Genomic DNA, 23,844 nt, shown 5'->3' on the forward strand with positions numbered 1-23,844 from the left:
TGGTACGCGAACCCAAATAATTTATATCATTTCAGTAAGACATTCAAGATGCTTGGTATTCCCCAAATAATTTTTTGACGCACAACCTTAACGCCTGCTTCGCCATAATGTCAGTTTAATGCATTGATGCATTCTCAAAGGCACCAACGAAGCCCTTATGATGACGGAAAACAAACAACGTTAACTACTTGGAAAAAGACTGAGTTATGCCACACAGTTTGTACTCTGCTGTAACACCCATCAATGCGAATTCGTCGATGAGTTTGTGAAGAGCGACCGCTTTCACCGCCAGCGGGGGGAGCTTGATTTTGGTTGCTGCCTAGGTAACGGCGTTTACATTTTCGACCGACGCGCCGAAATCGCATACTTCGCTGTTGTTCGATGCGGTGTCACACTCGCGAGAGCTCGGATCAGTTCGAGCGCTTTTCACTGCATCAACATCGCGTGCATCATTAGTTGACGCTCGCCTCGAAATTTGATTGCCCCTGACAATGCGTTCGTTTTTTGCAGGCCTTCCTCTGCCTTCCTCTTCTTCTTGCTCATCACACACTACGCGAAGCGTTCAATTTATGATGCAGAAAGAAAAACACACGATATGAATAACGCGAAAAACGAACAGGTAACCAAACGACGATATCGAGTTGGATATTACCATTGGTGCCTGGTTTCAATCTTAGATCGAAGCGCAGCGAAAGCAAAGTGAACTGTATTGCTCAACAGTCGGATGCCGAATGAAAGTTTGCCTCAGCGAGATTCACTGTCTATACTCTAGGCAAGTATTCTCCTTCATTCTTCTACTTTTCCTTTGTTCACAGAGACTTTAAATCCTACGTTTTCCCTTTCGTTGGTCGTCGATAAGTTGCTCGTTATTGACAGCTCTGTTAGGGAAAGCACATAAATGGACAGAACAAATGTATGGGAAAATGGAAACGCTTAAAGTTTTCATGAATTTCAACCATTCACAATCTTAGGGAATTTCCGATTTGTTCAGTATGTAAATCGCCAAAATCCGTTCGCGGCAAAAATGGTTATTAATGTTCACTTTATTCCGTAAAAACGTGACCTGTTTTCTGATTTGGCACCCTTAATGAAAGACGTAGTTCTACGTCAAAAAACGGACACGTTTTTATGAAATAAAGTTAACCTTAATAACTATTTTTGCCGCGAACGGATTTGGCGATCTACATACCAAACGAATCGGAAATTTCCTCAGATTCGTTTGATATGCTATTCTTTATAATGGTTATAATTTTTATGAATTATAACCATTTACACACACATATCCCCTGGTGTGTAAATGGTTATAATTCATAAAAACTATATGCATTTCCATTTTCGCATACATTTGTTCTGCTGATTTGTGAGTTTTTCTACCCGTGCCGTCAATAACGAGTTAGTTTGGGACTTTTTTTTTCTCCCGGGTGTAGTTTTAAGCCCCCCTTCTTCGCGTGTGATACACTCGTGCTTGCTTGCTAAGTGAGAGAGCCGATAGGAACAGAGCGGAACAGAGTGGAATGTTTTATTGAGAGAAAATAGCGTCTCCCGTTTCTACCGCTGTTGCTACAATAACGGGAATATGAACATCAACCAACGCGTAGTTTTAGTTTGAGTGCGTACCGCTGTGGAAATATCACCATGTACCTCGGAGGAATTGTAAACATCATTAATTGGCAGCAACCCAAGCTAAGTTCTTCTAAAATTTTTGAAAAAGTTAATCATTTAAATGAATTTATTCTTTAATTATCTAACTCATTAAGTCATTAATTTATCGTTCTTTTATCCTTTAATTCTTCCGTTTTTAGCTCTTTAGCTCTTCGATTAAGTTCAGAGTCTATATTAAGCTGCGGATGTGCGAGAATGTGGCCGTACGGAGTGGTTTGTTTATGTTCGCCAGTTGTGCAATCAAGTTTTCGTTAGAGCTCGGATCCACTATCACCATAGCCTTCAATGCTATTATATTGGATCGGACTACATACGAGGATTTGACTGTACGGTGACTGGCGAGGAGAGTTAGAATATTTTGTACACTCGATGTGTGTGGGGCGAGGAGGCAGTTGCGGCCGCACCGGTACAGTTTTGTGTAATTGTTTACTTCTCGCGATTGCATACGATTCGTGGGGCTGCATTTTTGCACTCATGGTTACCTTCTATCCCAAAGATAACTCTTCGTCGTCGCGACTGGAGTTTGATAGAGAATATGCGCGAACAACGGAATATATCGTAGATCCGATTGACTGTAGAGGAGTTTCTTCGGTTGCCTTCTTAGGTTTCCCAAAAATAACTCTCTGTCGTCGTGATTGAAAAAAAATACACTCGATTGATAATAATGTATATAGCCGGTCCAATTTTTTTACAGGGTTTCCTTTTCAGGATACCTAAAGATAATCTATGCAGCATGTAGTGACATAGAAGATTTACATAATCACATCGCTTACCGCAGTGAATCCTGATTTTTCATAACCATACCCACATCCATGACTTCGTTTACTGTTTTGTTGACAAAGTTGATTGCTCTTTCTGTTCGCTGTGTTTTGATTATTTTTTGTGTGCCAATAGCCTTTATTTACGTTTTTTTGGTCTACTGCGGTCGCTTTTATGTTCATGCAAAGGCTTGTGCTGAATGAATAAGTTTATTTGGTGAAAATATTGAGAATTAGTGCAACGAAAAAGTGAAGTGTTTTTGTTGTTCTATTTACTGCGAGTACGTCATTGTCCCCCTTTTTCGCTCGTTTCTCGCAAGACGGGTCTATGGTACTAGGTGAGGCCGTTTCGTCACTAAGTTGGTTAGGGGAGCGGTATATGAAAACAGTACGGAAGAAAGCAGAAGGGGAATTATTTCCTTGAAGCGTGAAAGAGACAGACTGATCAGGAGCGAGCTTCGGCACTAGCGTATTGTGTTTTGTTTACAAGCAAAACACAGTAGACTTCCAAGATGGCTGAAGAGTGGTTTTAGCAAGTTGGCCCACCTTAGGATATACTTCTACGCGCCTTGGTTTCTCGCTTCTCAGCGCCATCTGTTTGCGAAGTAGTGCTAAGAAATCGCACGCAAGCTTGTTCAGAATAGAATAAACTGGTTCCCGATCGCAACGCAGTAATAATCGTTGAATTGAAAAATAAACCAATAGGTGGAATTTGAACGCACAATGGTTTGCACTCACTGCAATAAAAAAGTTGTTGATTCTGAACGAATCGTCTGCCAAGGCTTTTGTGGGAGATTATTCCATATGATTTGTGCTAAGGTGGACCTGCCTCTAATGGATCAATTAGGGCTGTACGATGGGAACGTAAATAGTCCAGCTGTGCTGGACTATTTTCAAATGTAAATTTCCGCACCATGCTTGCAAACAGCAAAACTGTTGAGGATTCCGAAGCCACCAAATCGCTGAAAGACGATATCAGTAAGCTGAGCGAGGCAGTCGTTGCTCTTTCTGCAAAAGTCGACACGAACGCTCAGGGCAATCCGTTTCAAAATAATATCAGCCCATGGATAAGACAGAAACGGCTTGAAGCGCCAACCTCGTACAAGCGACGACGCAGCGATACTGGAAGTCCGGTTAAGATTCCGTCAGCTCCGACCAGAACATGCGGGACAAAACCGATGACTGAGAAAGTTAAAACGGTCCAGCCGAAGGAAGACCTGTTATGGATCTATCTTTCAGCCTTTGACCCATCGACGGAAGAAAGCGATATTGCGACGCTGGTTCGGGAATGCTTGGAGTTGAGTGGCGAGGCAGGAGTGAAGATCGTAAAACTTATTCCCAAGGGCAAAGAGCCAAGCAGTTTGAGCTTCGTGCCCTTCAAAGTCGGAGTCAGCAAGCAATTGGAAGAAATAGCCTTATGCAGCGATTCGTGGCCACAGAACGTAGTTTTTCGTGTGTTCGAAGAGCGTTCAAAAAAGACGGGTGGGTAATGTCGGGGACATAACCGGAGTGACGTAGGACTATACACAGGGGACAGCTTTTGTTAAATATATATTTTAAATATATTGTTTTATTTTCTTCTCCTACGTGAATACCTACCTATCTACCTGAAAAATGGATTAGTTTACTGTTTACTCTTTATGAACATGTTGATGGTTCTGAAAAGAACCTTTGGTGTTGTTTTGACGTAGGACTACGTCTAACCGGAAGATATAGGGGGTGAAATGGAAATCTAGGCACTGAACAAGTAAGAAAAAATGCAAGATTTGGAACGCTTATTACTCGAGCATTTCTCAATAGATCGCTGAGGTTTTTGCATCAATTGATAGGAAATATATCTACGCATCTATCATAACGAATAACATTTCATTTTTCTTGAGATAAATAATTGAATAATTGTGAAATATCAAGCATTGTCAAAATGCACTATGTGCCCATTTTTGATTGGTCCATTTTGTGCTCCTCAAATCGTACCGACCAAAACGGGCAGCCAGAGCAGCAGCGAAATAGAATGAAGCACGATTGGAAAGGAAAAAGAAAAAAAAGAACGAAACATTGGTCGCAGTCTCACACATGCGTAATTCTCGAGCCAGCCAGTCAGCTTAAAAATCCCCGCTCCGCTGCCGTAACGATCATTCTCATTCAAACCGTACACCACATCGGTTCGCATCACAACACATCAACAAACCAACCCAACCCTGGACATGGTAAAGGAGGAAAAGTGAAGGGAAAGGCAAAATCCCGCTCGAACCGTGTTGATCTGGAGTTCCCCGCAAGGGTAGCTAGGCCGAGCGCGTTAGTACCAGTGTACCAGTCCACCTAGTCGGCGTTATATAGTTTCGGCCGCCGAAGTGATCGAGTTAGCTGGCAAAGCTGCTCGCGACGATAAGAAAACCCGCATTCGGAACAGAACACATTCGGTTCGGTGGACATCAAGACAACAGGCAGTTGCAGCGAGTGGCGAGTGGCAAACGCAATCGCAAAACGGCATCAGGTAGCAGAAGAAAAAAGTTTGTTCTTTATACAAACTGCTTTGGTGGCAAATCCAGAACAAGGCGGCATCGAGGGCGTTCGAAATGGTTTTTTTTCAAAACCACGAGTACAAAGTTTTCTAAATTGGAACCATTCCATAAAACAAGGCGCTTTTCAGGGCCATTAAACCTTCCAAAAAAGAGTTTAGGAAATACAGTTCAATGCTTTCTAAAACATTATCCGAAATAATAATAAAACATAAATTGATTTTTTCTTAATTTGTTTGCCAGGATCTGATGAGTATGTGAATTTGGCAGTTGTTCTGAGCTTATTGATAGTTGGGGACTTTCCTGATTATTCAATTTTCACCAATTCTTAAATTGTTTCCAGATTGAAAGAACAGTAATTTACAATTAGTTCGACATTTAGCTAATTGGACGGACATGTAATGCGACTTATTTAGTTGGACATTTGTGAACATAGAGATCCAAATTATGACCCCACATTGAAAGTCGACACTGTCCACTGTCATCGCAAATGTTCCATTACAGGTTAAAATCGCCTCCAATGCGACACTGAGTGGCGCTTCGGCACGTCGCATTGAATGTAATTTACTGTACAACATGTCACAAAGCTGGATGGGAAGAAATTTTCCAACTGTGAAAGCTGTGGCGAGTGGCAACAAATCGCTAAACAGGAAGGTTTAGCCGAACAAGATGGGGATATCGAGTGATAACAAAACAATAAACTCTTTAGATTGAAGATAATTTTGTGATCCTGAAAGGACCCTTTTTAGCCTGCATGTGAATCTAACGAGCGAACAAATCGTAATGAATGTATTTTTTTGCAATCGCTCCCTTTTAACGCTCATTCGTTCGTCTCGTTGGACTCGCCCCTCTGGCTGAGTCTGCCGATTTGTCTCTATCCTGTGAGTGTGTACCGCTAGAGTATAAAACACGCGGACCCCAAAAAAATATCTTATTTTCTTTCAAACCGTAAACCCGTGTGGTTGTACGGCATCGGCATCGTGGACGTAACAAAGGAGGACAAGTTAAGGAAAGGCAAAGTCTCACTCGAACCGTGCAGGTCTCCAGTTCCCTATTGGTCGCATTCACTGATTGCTCCGCAAGGGTAACTAGGCCGAACGGATTGGTGCCGGAGCACCAGTATACCTAACAGCGATTATAGAGTTTTGGCCGTCGGAGTGCTCGAGTTGGCTTGCAAAGCTGCTCACGACAATCAGAAAACCCGCATCAAGAACAGAGCAGCTTCGGTTCGGCGCTCATCAAGGCAACAATTAGTTTCAGTGAGTGGCAAAGTGTTTCTCCGGCACGTCGCATTAAATGTAATTTACTGAACAATATGTCACAAGCTGGATGGGAATAAATTTTCCAACTGTGAAAGCTGTGGCGAGTGGCAAACGCAATAGCTAAACAGGAAGGTTTAACCGAAGAAGATGGGAATATCAAGTGATAACAAAAACACAACACCAAAGGTTTTTTTCAGAACCATCAACATATTCATAAAGAGTAAACAGTAAACTAATCCATTTTTCAGGTAGATAGTCAGGTATTCACGTAGGAGAAGAAAATAAAACAATATATTTAAAATATATATTTAACAAAAGCTGTCCCCTTTGTATAGTCCTACGTCACTCCGGTTATGTCCCCGACATTACCCACCCGACTTTTTTTTTTGTTATCACTCGATATTCCCATCTTGTTCGGTTAAACCTTCCTGTTTAGCTATTGCGTTTGCCACTCGCCACAGCTTTCACAGTAGGAAAATTTCTTCCCATCCAGCTTGTGACATGTTGTTCAGTAAATTACATTTAATGCGACGTGCCGGAGAAACACTCAGTGTCGCATTGGAGGCGATTTTAACCTGTAATTGAACATTTCCGATGACAGAGGTACAGTGTCGACATTCAATGTGGGGTCATAATTTGGACCCCGAACTCTATGTTTACAAAAATGTCGCATTACAGATCCATCCAATTAGCTAAAAGTCGAGCTAAATATAAATTACTGTACTTTCAATCTAGAAGCAATTTAAGAATTGGTGAAAATTGAATAATCGGGGAAGTCCCCAACCATCAATAAGCTCAGCACAACTGCCGAATTCTCATACTCATCATATCCTGGCAAACAAATTATGAAAAAATCAATTTGTGTTTTATTATTATTTTGGATATTGTTTTAGAAAGCATTAAACTGTATTTCGTTAACTCTTTTTTGAAAGGTTTAATGGCCCTGATAAGCGCCTCGTTTTATGGAATGGTTACAATTTAGAAAACTTTGTACTCGTGGTTTTGAAAAAAAACCATTTCGAACGCCCTCGATGCCGCCTTGTTCTGGATTTGCCACCAAAGCAGATTGTATAAAGAACAAACTTTTTTCTCATGCTACCCGCTGTCGTTTTGCGATTTTGCCACGTTTGCCACTCGCCACTCGCTGCAACTGCCTGTTGTTGTCTTGATGTTCACCGAACCGAATGTGGTCTGTTCTGAATGTGGGTTTTCTTATCGTCGCGAGCAGCTTTTCCACTTCGGTGGCCGAAACTATATAACGCCGGCTAGGTGGACTGATGCACTGGTACTAACGCGCTCGGCCTAGCTACCCTTGCGGGGAACTCCAGACTAACACGGTTCGAGCGGGATTTTGCCTTTCCCTTCACTTTTCCTCCTTTGCCATATCCAACCATGGCTGCTTGTGTTGGTTGATTGATGTGATGTGATGCGAAACGATGTGGTGTACGGTTTGGATGAGAATGATCGTTACGGCAGCGGAGCGGGGATTTTTAAGCTGACAGGCTGGTTCGAGAATTACGCATGTGTGAGACTGCGACCAATGTTTCGTTCATATTTTTTCTTTTTCCTTTCCAATCGTGCTTCGTTGTATTTCGCTGCTGCGCTGGTTGACCGTTTTGGTCGGTACGATTTGAGGAGCACAAAATGGACCAATCAAAAATGGGCACATAGTGCATTTGGACAATGCTTGATATTTCACAATTATTTAATTATTTATCTCAAGAAAACTGAAATGTTATTCATTATGATAGATGCGTAGATATATTTCCTATCAATTGATGCAAAAACCTTTGCGATCTATTGAGAAATGCTCGAGTTATAAGCGTTCCAAATCTTGCATTTTTTCCTACTTGTTCAGTGCCTAGATTTTCATTTCACCCCCTATATCTTCCGGTTAGACGTAGTCCTACGTCAAAACAGTTTGAACATCGTTCGGATAAATCAACCAAGGTTGGACCCGACCCCTGCACCAATGATGTAGTGTTAGCACGGCTAATTGCCAACAAGACACTGGGACGCACTAGAGTTGGCATTATGGGAGCCCTTGATCCCCCCACCATTGTCGAGCAATTCTCGCCAGTGACCCGCAGCCGTCCTAGTCCTACGTGTGGGTGTGGTGTGGTGTAACAATCGCCTAATTTTTTTATGCTAGTTAGAGTATTAGTAATGAATCTCTGCTGATGCAAATATTCAGTCTTTTCCCAAGCAGTTAACATCGCTTGTTTTCCGTCATCATAAAGGCTTCGTTGGTGTCTTTGACATTACATCGTTGCATTGAACTGACTCTATGGCGAAGCATGCGTTAAGGTTGTGCGCAAAGAAATTGTTTGGGTAATACTAAGCATCTTGAATGTTATGCTGGAATGTTATAAGTTATTTGGGTTCGCGTGCCAGTCGCAAAACTACCTTTAACTAAGATTGAATTTTCGCTAATCTTGATCACAATGAAGTAATGCTATTCTTTTCGAGGTTGTTGAGATTAACAGAAAGAGTTTATTTCTTTTATTTAGTCACCAAGAAAGCAAATGTTGTTCTGGAATTTTGTATGTGATTAGGTTTCGCTTGCCAGTAGCAAAACTTTCTCCACTAAGGATGACAGCTACGCTTATCTTGTTGAGTGTTGCGTACATCCCTGATGAGAAGCAACGCGCTGACGTTTGAACTGCGAGAGCTTTGAGATCCACCTTGTTCAGGTTCTTGAAAAGCCTTTTTTTACGTTTCCTAAAATAGCTCAACTTCTTCTTCTTTTGATCGGAAAAGGACAATGCAAGTTGAACTATCCTGAAGAAACGTTATCTCTACTCACTTGATAAACTCTGTGTAATCTAATCTAACTTTATACTGTATATATATATATAAATACGCTGAAAGGTAGTTCATGTAGATATCCCGATTGAAGGCCATACTTATATAATATTTGTATTTAGGAAATATTAAGGGATCGCGGCAATTATATTATCCAGTTTGAGTACGAAGTCACGAGAAACCCACAAACGTGAGTCCTGATACAAACTATTAATTCAATGTAACCTAACCTATTATTGTAAACCCTCAGGAAAATTTTAATTATCCATAATTAAATATTAAAATTTCGGAAATCTGTTTCATCTGTTGCTTCGCAACAATTTAAAATTTTCGTTTCCTGGACTGGATCTATCCGTGAAGATGCCGAAGGACCCGAAAGAAGGAAAAAAAATCCGCTGTCGCAGTCAAGTTGCGCTGCCTGTCAGTCCATGGACAACAGTCGCATGGTCGCATGTGACGAGTGTGATACTTGGTACCACTACGAATGCGTGGGTGTGTCACAAGACGTGGAGGAAATAGACTGGAGCTGTAAGAAGTGCGTACTAGCCAGAGCAGCCAAATCCAGGTCAAAATCGCCACAACCGACCACATCAGCACGAACCGTATTGATATCCACAACAAATGTCACCGCTACCCAAGCAGCACAACAGAGTTACGAGCCACAAGATCCACCCGCAAACAGTGCGGTGGCCCCCGATGCACATGAGGGAACTTCCCAGGAACAGACGTCGAACGCGATAAGAGAATCATCCGGTAGTGATAATCTCACCCTGGCGCAGAAAATGAAGCTGAAGTACGCTCTCGAAATGAAGTATATGGCGAGACGGCGCCAGATCCTGATGGAAACCAACGCAAGTTGTTTTCCTGAAGGTGAAATAAACTCACCTGGGCGTCCTCATTACCATTCGTCTCCGCACACACCGCTCCGTCCTGACGCGCAGGAATTCCATCCGCGGCCTAGCCAGCAGGCCATTGATTTAGAGCAGAGCGGTTTTTATCAAACGCTGTTAAACAGGAGCGAAATAGCAGCGAGGCAAGCTGTTTTCAGGGAACTACCTTATTTCGATGAGGACCTCGAAGAGTGGCCGCTATTTTTTTGCCACATTCGAAAGTACCACTAGGATGTGCGGGTACACCCCCGAAGAGAATGCGGTCAGGCTACAGAAGTGCCTGCGTGGGAAAGCGAAGGATTCTGTACGAAGTCAGCTGCTGTACCCTGGGAACGTGAACAGTGTCATCGCCACCCTCAAAATGCTTTTCGGACGTCCGGAGATTGTGATTCATTCTCTCATTCGGAAGATCCAAGCGCTGCCAGCCCCGAAGGTGAACAAACTAGGATCATTGATCGACTTTGCCGTGGCGGTCCGGAACATGGTGGCAACCGTACAAGCTTGCGAACTCGACGATTATCTGTACAACGTGTCGCTGTTGCAGGAGCTAGTCGATCGTTTACCACCGATGATAAAACTCAATTGGGCCATGCATCGCCAGGTTGCCAATACTCGTGTTACCCTGAGTTCATTCAGTGACTGGTTGTATTCCGTGGCGGAAGCTGCCACTTCTTCAGCTGATCACAAGCAACATCGTGGCAAGAAAGACGACGGGTACTTAAACGCACACCATGAACAATCTCCACCACCGGAAAGGAAGTCCGCTGTTGATTCCTGTCCCAACGCTTGCTGTGTGTGTGAGGGGTCGTGTAACAAAGTGGAAAAGTGCAATAAGTTCCTCGGATTGGACCACGCTGGACGTTGGTCGATGTTGAGAGACCGTAAACTCTGTCGACGCTGTTTAAAGAATCATCGTGGTGCTTGTGGAGTTAATGGATGCTCGTTCAAGCACCATCGCCTGCTCCATAATCCCTTGGCTAAACCCCCAACCAATACATCCGGTCCCGAATATTCATCCGTTGCATCTACTCCGAAGCCACCAAATCCTCTAACCTCTCCCAAGTCGACCGAGGAACAGAATATTCCGGAAGCTGGGTCATCTCGTGGGCACAATTACCATACTCACCGTAGCAGTTGTAAATCTGTGCTGTTTCGATATGTGCCCGTTGTCTTATACGGCCAAGGAACCAAGGTGCACACACATGCCTTTTTGGATGATGGGTCTTCCCTGACTCTGCTGGAGGATGACTTGGCAAACGAGTTAAACCTCGAAGGAAGTCCTCATCCAATCTGCCTTCAGTGGACGGGTGACACATGTCGTTATGAAGATTCATCCCGTCGGGTTTCGATCATGATATCCAGCATTCGAAACAAGGAAGCAAAGTTTGCTCTATCAGATGTGCACACCGTTAAGCAGTTGAAGCTTCCATCGCAAACTCTCGCTTTCGACGAATTATCGGAAGAGTATCGCTACCTAAAGGGGCTCCCCGTTGATTCTTACCAAAACGTACGACCAAGAATTCTCATTGGGATCAACAACTGGCGTGTTGGTCACGTACTCGAAAGCAAAGAGGGAGAAGAAGCGGAACCCATCGCAGCGAAGACACGCTTGGGCTGGATGGTATTCGGAACGTGTTCTAGTGGTCGTTATCCGGTTTCAGTACATTACAGCTACCACATAAATTGTGGCTCCTCTAAAACCGATGAAGACTTGCACAAATCTGTAAAGGAGTTCTTTTCTTTGGATAGTTTGGGGATCATCAAGTCCGAAAAACCAATAATCAGCCGTGACGACGAGCGTGCTTTATACATGATGCGTTCGTTAACCACGCTAGAAGAAGACCGCTACCGGACGGGCATGCTATGGAAGTATGACGACTTGAGAATGCCGAACAGTAAGAGCATGGCGATGAAACGACTCCTTTGCTTAGAGCGGAGGATGGCACGGGAGCCAGAGCTAGCTAAGGCGCTCCGTCATAAGATGAACGACTATGTGGAAAAGGGATACGCTCGAAAATTGACCCTTGAAGAACTGGAGCAGCCACGCGATTGGATTTGGTATTTACCGGTCTTTCCGGTGTTCAACCCGAACAAGCCCGGCAAGTTGCGGATAGTTTGGGACGCGGCAGCAGAGGTAAACGGTGTATCGCTGAATGCGTTTCTTCTTAAAGGTCCCGATCAGTTGACCGAGCTCCCATCAGTATTGTATAAGTTTCGCGAGCACCTGGTGGCCATTGGTGGGGACATCCGAGAGATGTTCCACCAGGTGCAGATGATTGAAGACGATCAACATTGTCTACGCTTTCTCTGGCGCACCGAGGATGCGCAAGATGAGCCTGATGTTTACGTTCTAGCCGTGATGTCGTTCGGAGCCACATGTTCTCCAAGCTGTGCTCAGTTCGTTAAGAACGAGAATGCCGAGCGGTTTCGATCGCAGTTCCCAGCAGCAGTTGATGTTATCCAGAAAGCCCACTACGTGGATGACATGCTTACCAGCGTAGAGACGGAAGATGACGCAATCGAACTGGCCCAACAAGTGAAACAAATTCACTCTCATGCGGGTTTCGAAATGCGAAACTGGGTTTCTAACTCCCGCAAAGTACTCAAAGCCATGGGCGAAGAGCAAGTTTCGGAGAAATCCATGGATATCGCCTCTGAGATGGCCAACGAAAAGGTCTTGGGTATGTGGTGGTCAACGAGCTCAGATACTTTCACATACAAAATGTTTACACAACGTAATGAGAAAATTCTTCTGGAAGGAAAGCGTCCAACGAAGCGTGAATTGCTGCGGACCATGATGTCAATTTATGATCCCCTGGGAATGATTGCACATTACCTAATGTTCGAGAACGTACTCCTTCAGGACGTGTGGAGATCAGGCGTGTCCTGGGACGAGTGTATAGCGGATCGAGAATGGGAAAAGTGGCAAACTTGGCTGCGCTTCCTCCCGAACCTGGAATCGTTGCAGATCCCACGCTGCTATCGGCTGTCTCTCTCAATTGGTCTTTGCACCAACATCCAACTCCACACTTTCGTAGATGCCAGTGAAGAAGGCTACGCTGCAGTGTGCTACTTCCGGTTCGAGGAACGCGGTCAAGTGGAATGTGCTCTAATTGGAGCAAAAAGTCGAGTCGCTCCTCTTAAATTTACCTCCATTCCGCGTCTCGAGCTCCAGGCAGCTGTTGTTGGTTCCCGATTGGCGAGCAATATCCAACAAGGTCATACGTATAATATCAACAAACGCTATTTTTGGACGGATGCTCGCGATGTCCTATGCTGGCTCAAGTCCGACCATCGACGACACAGTCCGTTTGTGGCCTTCCGCGTTAGTGAGCTGCTAGAGTCAACTGAATTTTCCGAATGGCGGTGGGTTCCCACTCGTTTGAATGTGGCAGATGAAGCCACGAAGTGGAAGCGAGTGCCGAATTTGGACTTCGACAGCCGGTGGTTTAAAGCACCAGATTTTCTGTGGCAATCTGAAGACCGATGGCCAGAATTTCCATCGTTGGGACCCACAAATGAAGAACTTCGTCCGAAGCTGCTTCATCACACAGAAAAAAAACAATGCATTGTGACGCTGAATGATTACACTCAATGGAAAACGCTTTTACAGGCTACTGCTCGTGCGCTACGATCTTCCAAAGGCACAGTAGCAGTACGTAGTCCGGAGAGCGATCCGCTAACACGTGATGATCTACGTGAAGCAGCAAACTATCTCTATCGGAAAGCGCAGGAAGACATCTATCCGGAAGAACAGAAGTTACTCACATACTCTAAACCAGATAATGCTAAAAAAGTTCTCCCTAAGAAAAGTCCACTGTTCAAGCTAGAACCATTTGTCGACGATGAAGGTGTATTACGGCTTCGAGGTCGCCTGAGCGCGTGCAACCTCATTGATGAAACCCAGAAACATCCCATCATTCTACCACGGCAGCATTTGGTTACTCATCTGGTGGTTAAACAGGTACATGAGGATTTCCACCACCAATGCCATCAAACCGTGCTCAATGAAATTAGAAGCAAGTTTTACGTCCCTCGTCTACGCGTAGTCTACGGAAAAGTGCGACGAAACTGTCAGGAATGCCAGATACTTCTCGCCAAGCCGGATCCACCAGCGATGGCCGACTTACCGAGAGCTCGTTTAGCAGCGTTCATCGGGCCATTCTCATACATGGGCCTTGACTATTTCGGACCCATGCAAGTCACTGTCGGACGCCGTGTGGAAAAGCGTTGGGGTGTTTTAGCCACTTGCCTCTCAACCCGTGCAGTGCACATTGAGTTAGCACATACTCTGACGACGGCTTCTTGCATTATGATTTTGCGGAACATCATGTCTCGACGCGGAGTCCCAATCGAAATAATTAGTGACCGTGGGACAAATCTGGTCGGGACGAGCAAAAAGCTAAAGAAAGCATTGGAACAGATGGACGAAAATCGCCTAATGTCCGAATTCACGACCGAAGAAACGAAGTGGTCGTTTAATCCCCCAGCTTCTCCCCATATGGGAGGGAGTTGGGAAAGATTGATTCAGTCCGTAAAGAAGATCCTGATACAAATCCTTCCAACATCGCATCACCCAACAGATGAAGTTCTCCGAAACACCCTGGTCGAGATCGAAAATATCATAAACTCTCGTCCGCTGACGTACGTTGCCGTCGACAATGAAAGTTCCCCTGCCTTAACGCCCAATGACATCCTAGTAGGTTCATCAAACGGATTAAAATCATTGGTAACCTACGACGACAGTGGATCGGCCCTTCGAGCAGCGTGGAAATCATCACAAGTGTTAGCCAATATCTTCTGGAAGAGATGGTTAGCTGAGTATCTCCCCGAAATTACGCGACGGTCAAAATGGTTCAAACCAGCACGCCCAATTCAGGTAGGCGATGAAGTAATCATCGTTGATTTGAACTTTCCAAGGAATTGCTGGCCAAGAGGTCGCGTGATCGGCACGAAACCTTCCAATGACGGTCAGGTCAGGTCCGCTACGGTACAAACCAATTCCGGAGTGTACGAACGACCAGCGGATAGATTAGCTGTGTTGGACGTCAGCACAGAGAAGAGTGAACCGGATAAGGATCCGGCCACCGGGGAGGGGGGGGGCTCTGTTGCGTACATCCCTGATGAGAAGAAATGCGCTGACGTTTGAACTGCGAGAGCTTTGAGATCCACCTTGTTCAGGTTCTTGAAAAGCCTTTTTTACGTTTCCTAAAACAGCTCAACTTCTTCTTCTTTTGATCGGAAAAGGACAATGCAAGTTGAACTATCCTGAAGAAACGTTATCTCTACTCACTTGATAAACTCTGTGTAATCTAATCTAACTTTGTACAGTATATATATATATATATATATATATATATATATATATATATATATATATATATATATATATATATATATATATATATAAATACGCTGAAAGGTAGTTCATGTAGATATCACGATTGAAGGTCATACTTATATAATATTTGTATTTAGGAAATATTAAGGGATCGCGGCAATTATATTATCCAGTTTGGGTACGAAGTCACGAGAAACCCACAAACGTGAGTCCTGATACAAACTATTAATTCAATATAACCTAACCTAATATTGTAAACTTTCAGGAAAATTTTAATTATCCGTAAATAAATATTAAAATTTCGGAAATCTGTTTCATCTGTTGCTTCGCTACATTGAGCATGAGAAAGTGATCGGTCAAACCCTACGTTGTGTCTTAATTTTTGTATTTTACAGGACATCCGATGTGGATTTCGAATCAAAGCACGTTTTAACATTCAAATTACAGAGAAACTTTTTAATGCATACTTAAACTTTATTTCACAATTAACGAACAATGGACATAATAGAGCTTTTATAACAAGACGAACTTAACATAGTGCTTTATTCCTTACAACTAACAGACAAACTATATACGATGAGTACAATGATCTATTGGATCGTGCAGTGCTACCAGACGACAAGAAAAATCTCGTCTAATTTTGAGGAAACACAGTCTTGAAATATTTCACAATCCAACATACCCGCCGCCTTGAACGATCAGTTTCAATAAACAATAACAAAAAACATTTACAATGGATGTGCTTTTAGGCTTCGCTACAAATTTACAATTTATTTATCTAAATTAGAGGCATTCCGGTTGACTGGTAAGCCTATGCGTCCGTCCTGATCCAGATCTACTGATGAATCTGGTAGAAAGCAGATCTTGGAAGTGGGTCGAGTGATAACTCCGCGAGCCGTGCGAAGAGAGACGACTCTGATGATATGGTCCTTCCCAGGATGAACGTCCACAATACGTGCCAAGGACCATCGTGTAGGCGGCTGCAATTCATCAACTATGATGACCATTCTGCCGATCGAAATTCCATCGTTCCGTATTGAGCCTTTAGTGTCCTTCTGGAGCTCCTGAAGATATTCTGAACGCCAGTGACGCCAAAACCTTTGCACATGCATCTGAAGTTCTTGGAAGTGATCAAGCCGGTTAGCTGGAAGATGATGGAGATCTGGGTCGGGCAGGGCGGTTATTGTAGTGCCTATGAGGAAGTGCGCCGGAGTTAAAGCTGCTAAATCGTTTGGGTCATCCGTAATCGGTAGTAGCGGTCGTGTATTCATAGATGCTTCGACTTGAGTCAAAATGGTACACATGTCCTCGAAAGACAGCTTGGAGCATCCTAACTGACGATAGAGATGTCTTTTCGCCACCTTGACCGCGGCCTCCCAGAGACCACCGAAGTGTGGTGCTTTAGGCGGTATTAAATGCCATGTGATGTCTTCTTCTGTGCAGGCAGATGATATTTCGCAGCTGTCATTTAGCATTTCGAATAATTGGGATAATTCGTTTCTAGCTCCCTCGAAATTCTTCCCGTTGTCCGAGTGTATGTGCAGTGGACGACCACGACGAGATATGAAGGGACGGAGAGCGCATAGAAAGGCCTGGGTTTATAAATCGCTGGCGAGCTCGATGTGGACTGCCTTCGCAGCGAAACACACAAATATGCAAATATATGCTTTAGTCGGAGCGGCACGTTTATGTATCGGCTTCAAATATACGGGCCCTGCATAGTCGACGCCAGTTATGCTGAATGGACGACTCGGAGTGACTCTCGAAGTAGGCAGCTGTCCAATTTGCTGCTGGACAGGTACGGGGTTGAGGCGAGTGCAACGAAAACAGTTTCGCACAATATTTCGAACTAATCTGCGACCCTGTAGTGGCCAGAATTCTTCACGTATGGCGGTCAGCAGTAAACGCCCGCCGCCATGAAGTAGTTTTTGGTGGAAGTACTCTGCAATTGCCCGTGTAAAAGGATGAGGATTTGGTAGTAAGGCAGGATGTTTGGTTTGGTAGGGAAGCTGGGACAGATTCAATCGACCTCCCACTCTGAGTATTTTCTCTGGGTCTAAGAATGGACTCATTTTACGAATATGTGAATGTTTTGATAATAATTTCTCTTTTTCCATTTTTTCCTTCTTTCTCCATTTTGCTGTTGAGAAATTCTTCGACTGTCATACCACGGGACACTAGATCCGCTGGATTCTCGCAACCGGACACATGATTCCACTGAGAGTCGTGTGTGAAATGTTGAATCTCGGAAACTCTGTTTGCCACGAATGTTTTCCATACATTCGGTGGTGATCGTAACCATTGCAGTGTAACTGCAGAATCGGACCAGAAATATGATCCTGAAATGCTGATGTCAATTGCCTGTTTAATTCGTGAGTGGAGATGTGCTGCTAGAACCGCTGCGCAAAGCTCAAGACGCGCAATAGATAGCCGCTTCAATGGAGACACTTTCGACTTGGATGCTAAAAGCTGAATCCTCACGTTTCCTCGTGCATCTTCACAACGTGCATGCTCCATAGGCCTATTCAGAGCCGTCAGCGAACGTATGGAGTTGTATTGACGAGTTTATCTGGAACGCAAATCAGTCAGCTCGATAAGCTGCTATCATGGGTAATTGTCGCTGATATTCTTTCCATTTTATCCTAGTCTTCTCTGGAACAGGATCTTCCCATTCGCAGGAAAGCAACCACAGTTCTTGCATTAGAATTTTTTCCTTGACGACAACAGGAGCAATGAGACCCAAAGGGTCAAAAAGTCTAGCTATGGTGGAGAGTATGGAGCGTTTTGGTGGAACTTCGTGGTGATCTTGAACAACCGAATCGAATCGAAGGAAATCGCCTTCGGGCTCCCAGCATATGCCCAAAGTCTTGATGGTTTCGCATGGACTGAATTGGAGTGTAGATTCAGTTCCTATCTGATCGACATTCAAACCATGGAGCACTTCTAGTCGATTTGATGTCCATTTCCGGAGCTCGAAGCCGCCTTTCTGGAGCAAATTAGTCAGTTCATTCCGCAACTGGACTGCTGTCTCTATGAATTGGGCGCCGCCAATAAAATCGTCCACATAAAAACATTTTTGTACTGCAGGTGCGCCTATTGGAAACGATTCTTTCTCGTCGTCTGCCAATTGTTGCAGAGTGCGTGTAGCAAGATACGAGGAAGGTGCTAAACCGTAAGTCACGGTTAGGAGTTCGTAAACTTCGATTGGAGCTTCTTGGGAAAAAACGCCAGAAAATTCGTTGCAGCGGTGTATCGTTCGGATCCACAAGTACTTGCCTGTACATTTTTGCAACGTGATATTCACTTTTCAGCTTTGGATTCCGTTCTAGCCTTTTCTCGAGTAATTGAAATCGCCGTAGGGCATTTGTCCTTGAGTCTTGAAATCAGGCTTCCGTGGTAGGCGAACTATGTATCGCCCTTCAACGTTTCTTGTTGTAGTGGTTGCGTATGTTGTTTCACAATGTCTTTCCTCTATCGAAAAATTATCTTTCGTTTGTAACTCCTCGGTTTTACAAAAACGCTCCAAAGAATCTTCCAATGATACCATTGCTACTTCAACAACACTGCATGACAATGTTGCTTCATTTTTAGGGTGGACGGTGTGAGATGAGCCTGCTACAATCCATCCGAAAACACTATCGACCAGAATGGGTAAGTTACTTCGCAGTTGGATGCGATTAGCGGTTGGGAAGAATGAATAAAAATGTCTTGCACCTAGAACCATATCAATCGGCTGGCTTTGATTGAACGTGGGATCGGCCAAGAATAAATCGCTCGGGATGGCCCAATCCGATATAGGAATGTTGTGGGCGAGAAGATTTGCAGTCACTTTATCCATCACCAAGAATGTGACACCGGTAGAGAAATCAATCTTTCTGGATTTGATATTAGCAAACACAGATCGGTTTACTACCTTAGCTAATTTTCCAGCTCCTTGAATTGTAACATTCACACTGTTTGAGCGTAGTCTTAGCCTTTGAGTTAATCGCTCAGATATCAAATTAGGCTGTGAAGCACTATCAGGGAGCGCGCGCGCTGGATGTTCATGTCCGTACGCATCTACGACATTTACTACTGCAGTGAGTAGGAACACATTTTCATATGGTTGTTGGACAGGTAAACTGATTTCTTGAGGTGAGTGGTCTTCGCTTTCGACGATTGTCGATTGTTGCGTGGGTGATGTGGACACGTTATTTCGTGCAGGAGTAAATTCTGAATAGCGTTACCGTTCATGCGATGTCTGGCATTGTCGTTTGACGTGACAAGAAGTAGAGTGTGATGTCGGCGATTGCAGTGTCTGCAATTGAAGTTGGATGGACAATTACGAGCCATATGATCACCTTTTAAGCAGTTGAGACAGAGACGCTTTACGTTTACTAGTTGCTGTCTTTCAGACAATGAAAGCTTATTGAACCTTTGACATTTTATCAGCGGATGGTGCTGATTGCAAGCGGGACATTTTCCTTCCAAATTGGTTATCGATGAGCAGAACGAAAGACGAAAGTGAGGCGTCTTTTTGGTCGAATGAATAGATGTACAAGAGCGTGGTGTTTCCACGTGATGGTTGACGGAAATCGATTCCAGCACTCTAATCCTACGTTGCAGGAAATCTATTAGGCAATTATAATTCGGTTCGTTCACAGTTGAAGCGTGGTCCTCCCATGCCTTCAATGTGTCGTTGTGCAGGCGTGTGCACAGAAGATGCTCGAGTATGGTGTCGGTTGGCTCTCCTAATTGGCGTAAAATTTTCGTATGACGATCGAATTCATCTACTAGCGCATGCAATGTCGCTGCGCATTCAGTCTTCATGAAAGGGATTTCGAAGAGCGCTTGCATGTGGCGTTTCTTCAAAAGGTAATCGTTCGCGTATCGCCCCTCGAGCGTTTGCCACGCCAGAATAGTTGGCAGAGCTGATAGCGATCGACTCTATTAATTGAGCCGCTTCTCCTTTAACTGCTGCTCGCAAGTAATGAAATTTTTGGATGTCTGGAACATCCGGGTTTGAATGAATGAGAGCCAGAAACGTATCATGAAATGTGAGCCACTGTTTGTAGTCACCGTCGAACTCAGGAAGAGAAATGGTAGGAAGTTTATTTTTTTATTTTTTTCGAAATCAGCACGAATCTCAGCGTTGCGTGCCATTCCTTCATAATTGATTTCGGTGTCCTCCAATTGAGCCTGGACTTCTTCAAGAGTATTCCCAATACTATTCAGATACTCAAGCCTCAACGGTACCTGCAGTTGATCCCGATCGGAAATGTATCCAGCCAGAAAAGCCTCAGCCCGACCCAGTGCGGCGATCATCGTGTCACGACGGCAATTTAGTTGTCTCCTCTGCTGTTCGTCGGCCATTTTGTAGAAACGCGATTCAATTGAATTTGGGACTAATAACTAGAGGTTGCCGGTGGTCCGAGTGGATAATACAATCAGGAACAACTTCCAAGCTGGGACAGTTGGACTGAGGTTCCAGTGGAATGAAAGGCCAAGTTTAAATAATTAAACGGATGAATAAAAGTTTTATAAATTAGATGTGTTTACTGCGCGTTCCAATTTCTGAATGAACATGTTTGTTGAAGAACACAGCAGAAGGCTGATGGTGTGCTCTCGCTTTGCTATGCTGCCACCGTGCGCATACACAAGATGTTTAAATGCACAAGGTGGAACGTTCGTTGTTCTACCAACACTCCTCCTCAACGAACATTACCATCCTTTGACGATAAACCTAGAATTCGTGCGAACTTCTGTTGTTTAACTGAACCCGCCGGCTTAGTGAGTATATCAGCCACAATATCTTCACTGGGACAGTATTGCAACTCCATGCAACCATCATCACACAGCTGCTTCACGAAATGTCCTCGCACCTCGATGTGCTTGGACCGACAATTCTTCCTTTCCTGGATACAGCTTTGATTGTCCTCCATCACCTTGACCGGATCGCTCAATTGTTCGCCCAAATCCTTCAACGAATTCCGAAGCCAAATTAGTTCTTGACTTGCTTCATTCAGCGCCACATATTCGAATTTCATCGAAGACAATGTGACGCAACTTCGTCTCCGACTTACCCACGATACTGCCGCACCGGCATAGTGGAAGACAAAACCAGTTGTAGATTTCCTTGTAGTTGCATCACCGGCCCAATCGGCATCCGAATAGCCAATTAATTCTCCAGTGAGGTTATACGTCAATTTCCACCCTTTGGTTGAATTCAGGTAGCGAACAACTCGCTTAGCCGCCACCGAATCCGCCTCCGTTGGCGAACTCACTTTCTGACCCAACGCCACGCTAGCTGCTGCATCCGGTCTAGCACATACGGAAATGTACAGAAGCGCTCCAACGAGACTTCGATAACCCGTCCCGTCTGTTAATTGAAGACTCTTATCCTCCGTGCGTCTTCGCTCGCTTCGCATCGCGGAGTCCAAACTTTTCCGCAACACGATCGATGTATCCCTGCACCGAAATACTGTACTTGCCATCTTCACTATCGATTTTTAATCCCACGATGTAATTGAGGTCTCCTTCTTCTTCTTCTTGAATTGCGTTAACGTTCCCTGTGGAACTTTTGCCGTCTCAACGAATGCATTAACTAGCGTCATTTATTAATACTTAGTTGAGATTTCTCAAGCCAAATAACACGCCTTGAATGTATTCCGAGGGGCAAACTCTTGAATACGCTTGACCACAGTGCAAGTCAAAGGTAATTTCTTTGACGAAAAATCCCCCGACCAGAACGGGAATCGAACCCGAATACCCGGCATGATAATGTGGGACGCTAACCACTCAGCCACGGGTGCACAACTGAGGTCTCCAAGATTGGTGATTTTGATATTTCGTTTCAGAACCGTGTACACCATTTCGATCTCCGTTTCATCCTCGCAACCCACCAAAATATCGTCCACATACACAATTAAATATACACGTTTCCCATGAACTAGCATTGTGTATAAACATGGATTAGCATCACTTTGACTGAATCCCATTTCCAGAAGGACACCATGCAGTCGTTGGTTCCAACATCTTGCGGACTGTTTGAGTCCGTAAATGCTTTTTCTCAGACGGCATACCAAATTTTCCTTTCCTTTCATCGAGTATCCAGGTGGCTGCATCATAAAGATTTCTTCGTTCAAATCACCGTACAAGTAGGCCGTTTTGACATCAAAATGTTTCAACTTAATTCCCTTCTTGCTTGCAACGGCTAGAAGCACTCGTAGTGTGGTGTGGCTGGATACTGGTGCGAAAATCTCGTCATAATCCACTCCGTATTTTTGGGAATATTCTTGAGCCACTAGGCGAGCTTTATATTTTGGTGATATATAATTTCAAAAGGTTACCCCATAAAAATGTTCACCACCTCGAAAAAATACCCTATGCAAATCGGACTCAATCGGAATTATAGGAGAGTGGCGCAATCAAAGTTTGAGTTTTTTGAACATCGAAAAATCACCCAAGGGAAGAGTAAAGAAAATCGACGTAAAATTGCATTACTTGTCGAAATTTACAATCATCTCGAATTTTTTTTGACCACTTTGCGCCACTCTCCCTTTAGTCCGATTGAGCTGATATTTTACATAGAGTGTTTTTTCGAGGTGGTGAACATTTTGTATAGGGTAACTTTTTAAAATTTTAGGGTCGATTTTTCCCCATACATTTATTGGCACCCTAATACAGAGACATACATTGGTGGCTTGAAGCTACTACGAATATGAATACTTCTTATCATTTTGCGCTATTCTCAAAAGAAATGCTTCTGTTAATATTATTGGTCTCGAAAAAAGTTGCATTACTTTCTGTTGGATTGTGAAATATTTCAAGACTGTGTTTCCTCAAAATTAGACGAAATTTTTCTTGTCGTCTGGTAGCACTGCACGATCCAATAGATCATTGTACTCATCGTATATAGTTTGTCTGTTAGTTGTAAGAAATAAAGCACTCTGTTAAGTTCGTCTTGTTATAAAAGCTCTATTATGTCCATTGTTCGTTAATTGTGAAATAAAGTTTAAGTATGCGTTAAAAAGTTTCTCTGTAATTTGAATGTTAAAACGTGCTTTGATTCGAAATCCACATCGGATGTCCTGTAAAATACAAAAATTAAGACACAACGTAGGGTTTGACCGATCATAAAATTGGTGCCGTGACCAGGATCCTCCGAATCGAACGCCATTGGATTCCATTTTCACGAAACGACTATCGTTGCGATAAATACAAGGCTCGCTTTAAGCGACCGTCAGGTGATTACCAGTCCATTTCCCAACACGTTTTTACATAGGTACGCTTAAGATCTCGTTTCTCTGCACGTATTCTGGGTCATCGAGCGGCCAACGACGTTTTCTGGACGACGTTTCGATGTTCAAAAAACTCAAACTTTGACCGCATTGCGCCACTCTCCTATAATTCCGATTGAGTCCGATTTGCATAGGGTATTTTTTCGAGGTGGTGAACATTTTTATGGGGTAACCTTTTGAAATTATATATCACCAAAATATAAAGCTCGCCTAGTGGCTCAAGAATATTCCCAAAAATACGGAGTGGATTATGACGAGATTTTCGCACCAGTATCCAGCCACACCACACTACGAGTGCTTCTAGCCGTTGCAAGCAAGAAGGGAATTA

The 23,844-nt window shown here is 43.8% G+C and overlaps 1 protein-coding gene and 1 long non-coding RNA gene across 13 annotated transcripts in view; both read left to right on the forward strand.

Annotated features, from left to right (window-relative positions):
- The window catches only part of LOC129762337 (glutathione S-transferase 1), a 70,126-nt gene that overhangs the window by 22,639 nt on the left and 23,643 nt on the right, over positions 1 to 23,844 (forward strand). For 7 of the 12 annotated variants that reach the window (XM_055760525.1, XM_055760529.1, XM_055760530.1 and 4 more), the window contains exon 3: positions 18,829 to 18,888. The exons of the other annotated variants lie outside the window; for them this stretch is intronic. In XM_055760525.1, the coding sequence (XP_055616500.1) occupies positions 18,829 to 18,888 (60 nt within the window). The remainder of the gene's footprint in view (positions 1 to 18,828; positions 18,889 to 23,844) is intronic. 12 annotated transcript variants of the gene reach the window in all.
- Positions 15,377 to 18,800, forward strand: LOC129762340 (uncharacterized). Its single transcript, XR_008740594.1, has 3 exons — positions 15,377 to 15,442; positions 15,503 to 17,847; positions 17,916 to 18,800. It is a non-coding gene; the product is annotated as an uncharacterized LOC129762340 (long non-coding RNA).

The sequence above is a fragment of the Toxorhynchites rutilus genome, chromosome 1 (assembly GCF_029784135.1).
Source record: "Toxorhynchites rutilus septentrionalis strain SRP chromosome 1, ASM2978413v1, whole genome shotgun sequence".
Lineage (NCBI taxonomy): Eukaryota > Metazoa > Arthropoda > Insecta > Diptera > Culicidae > Toxorhynchites > Toxorhynchites rutilus.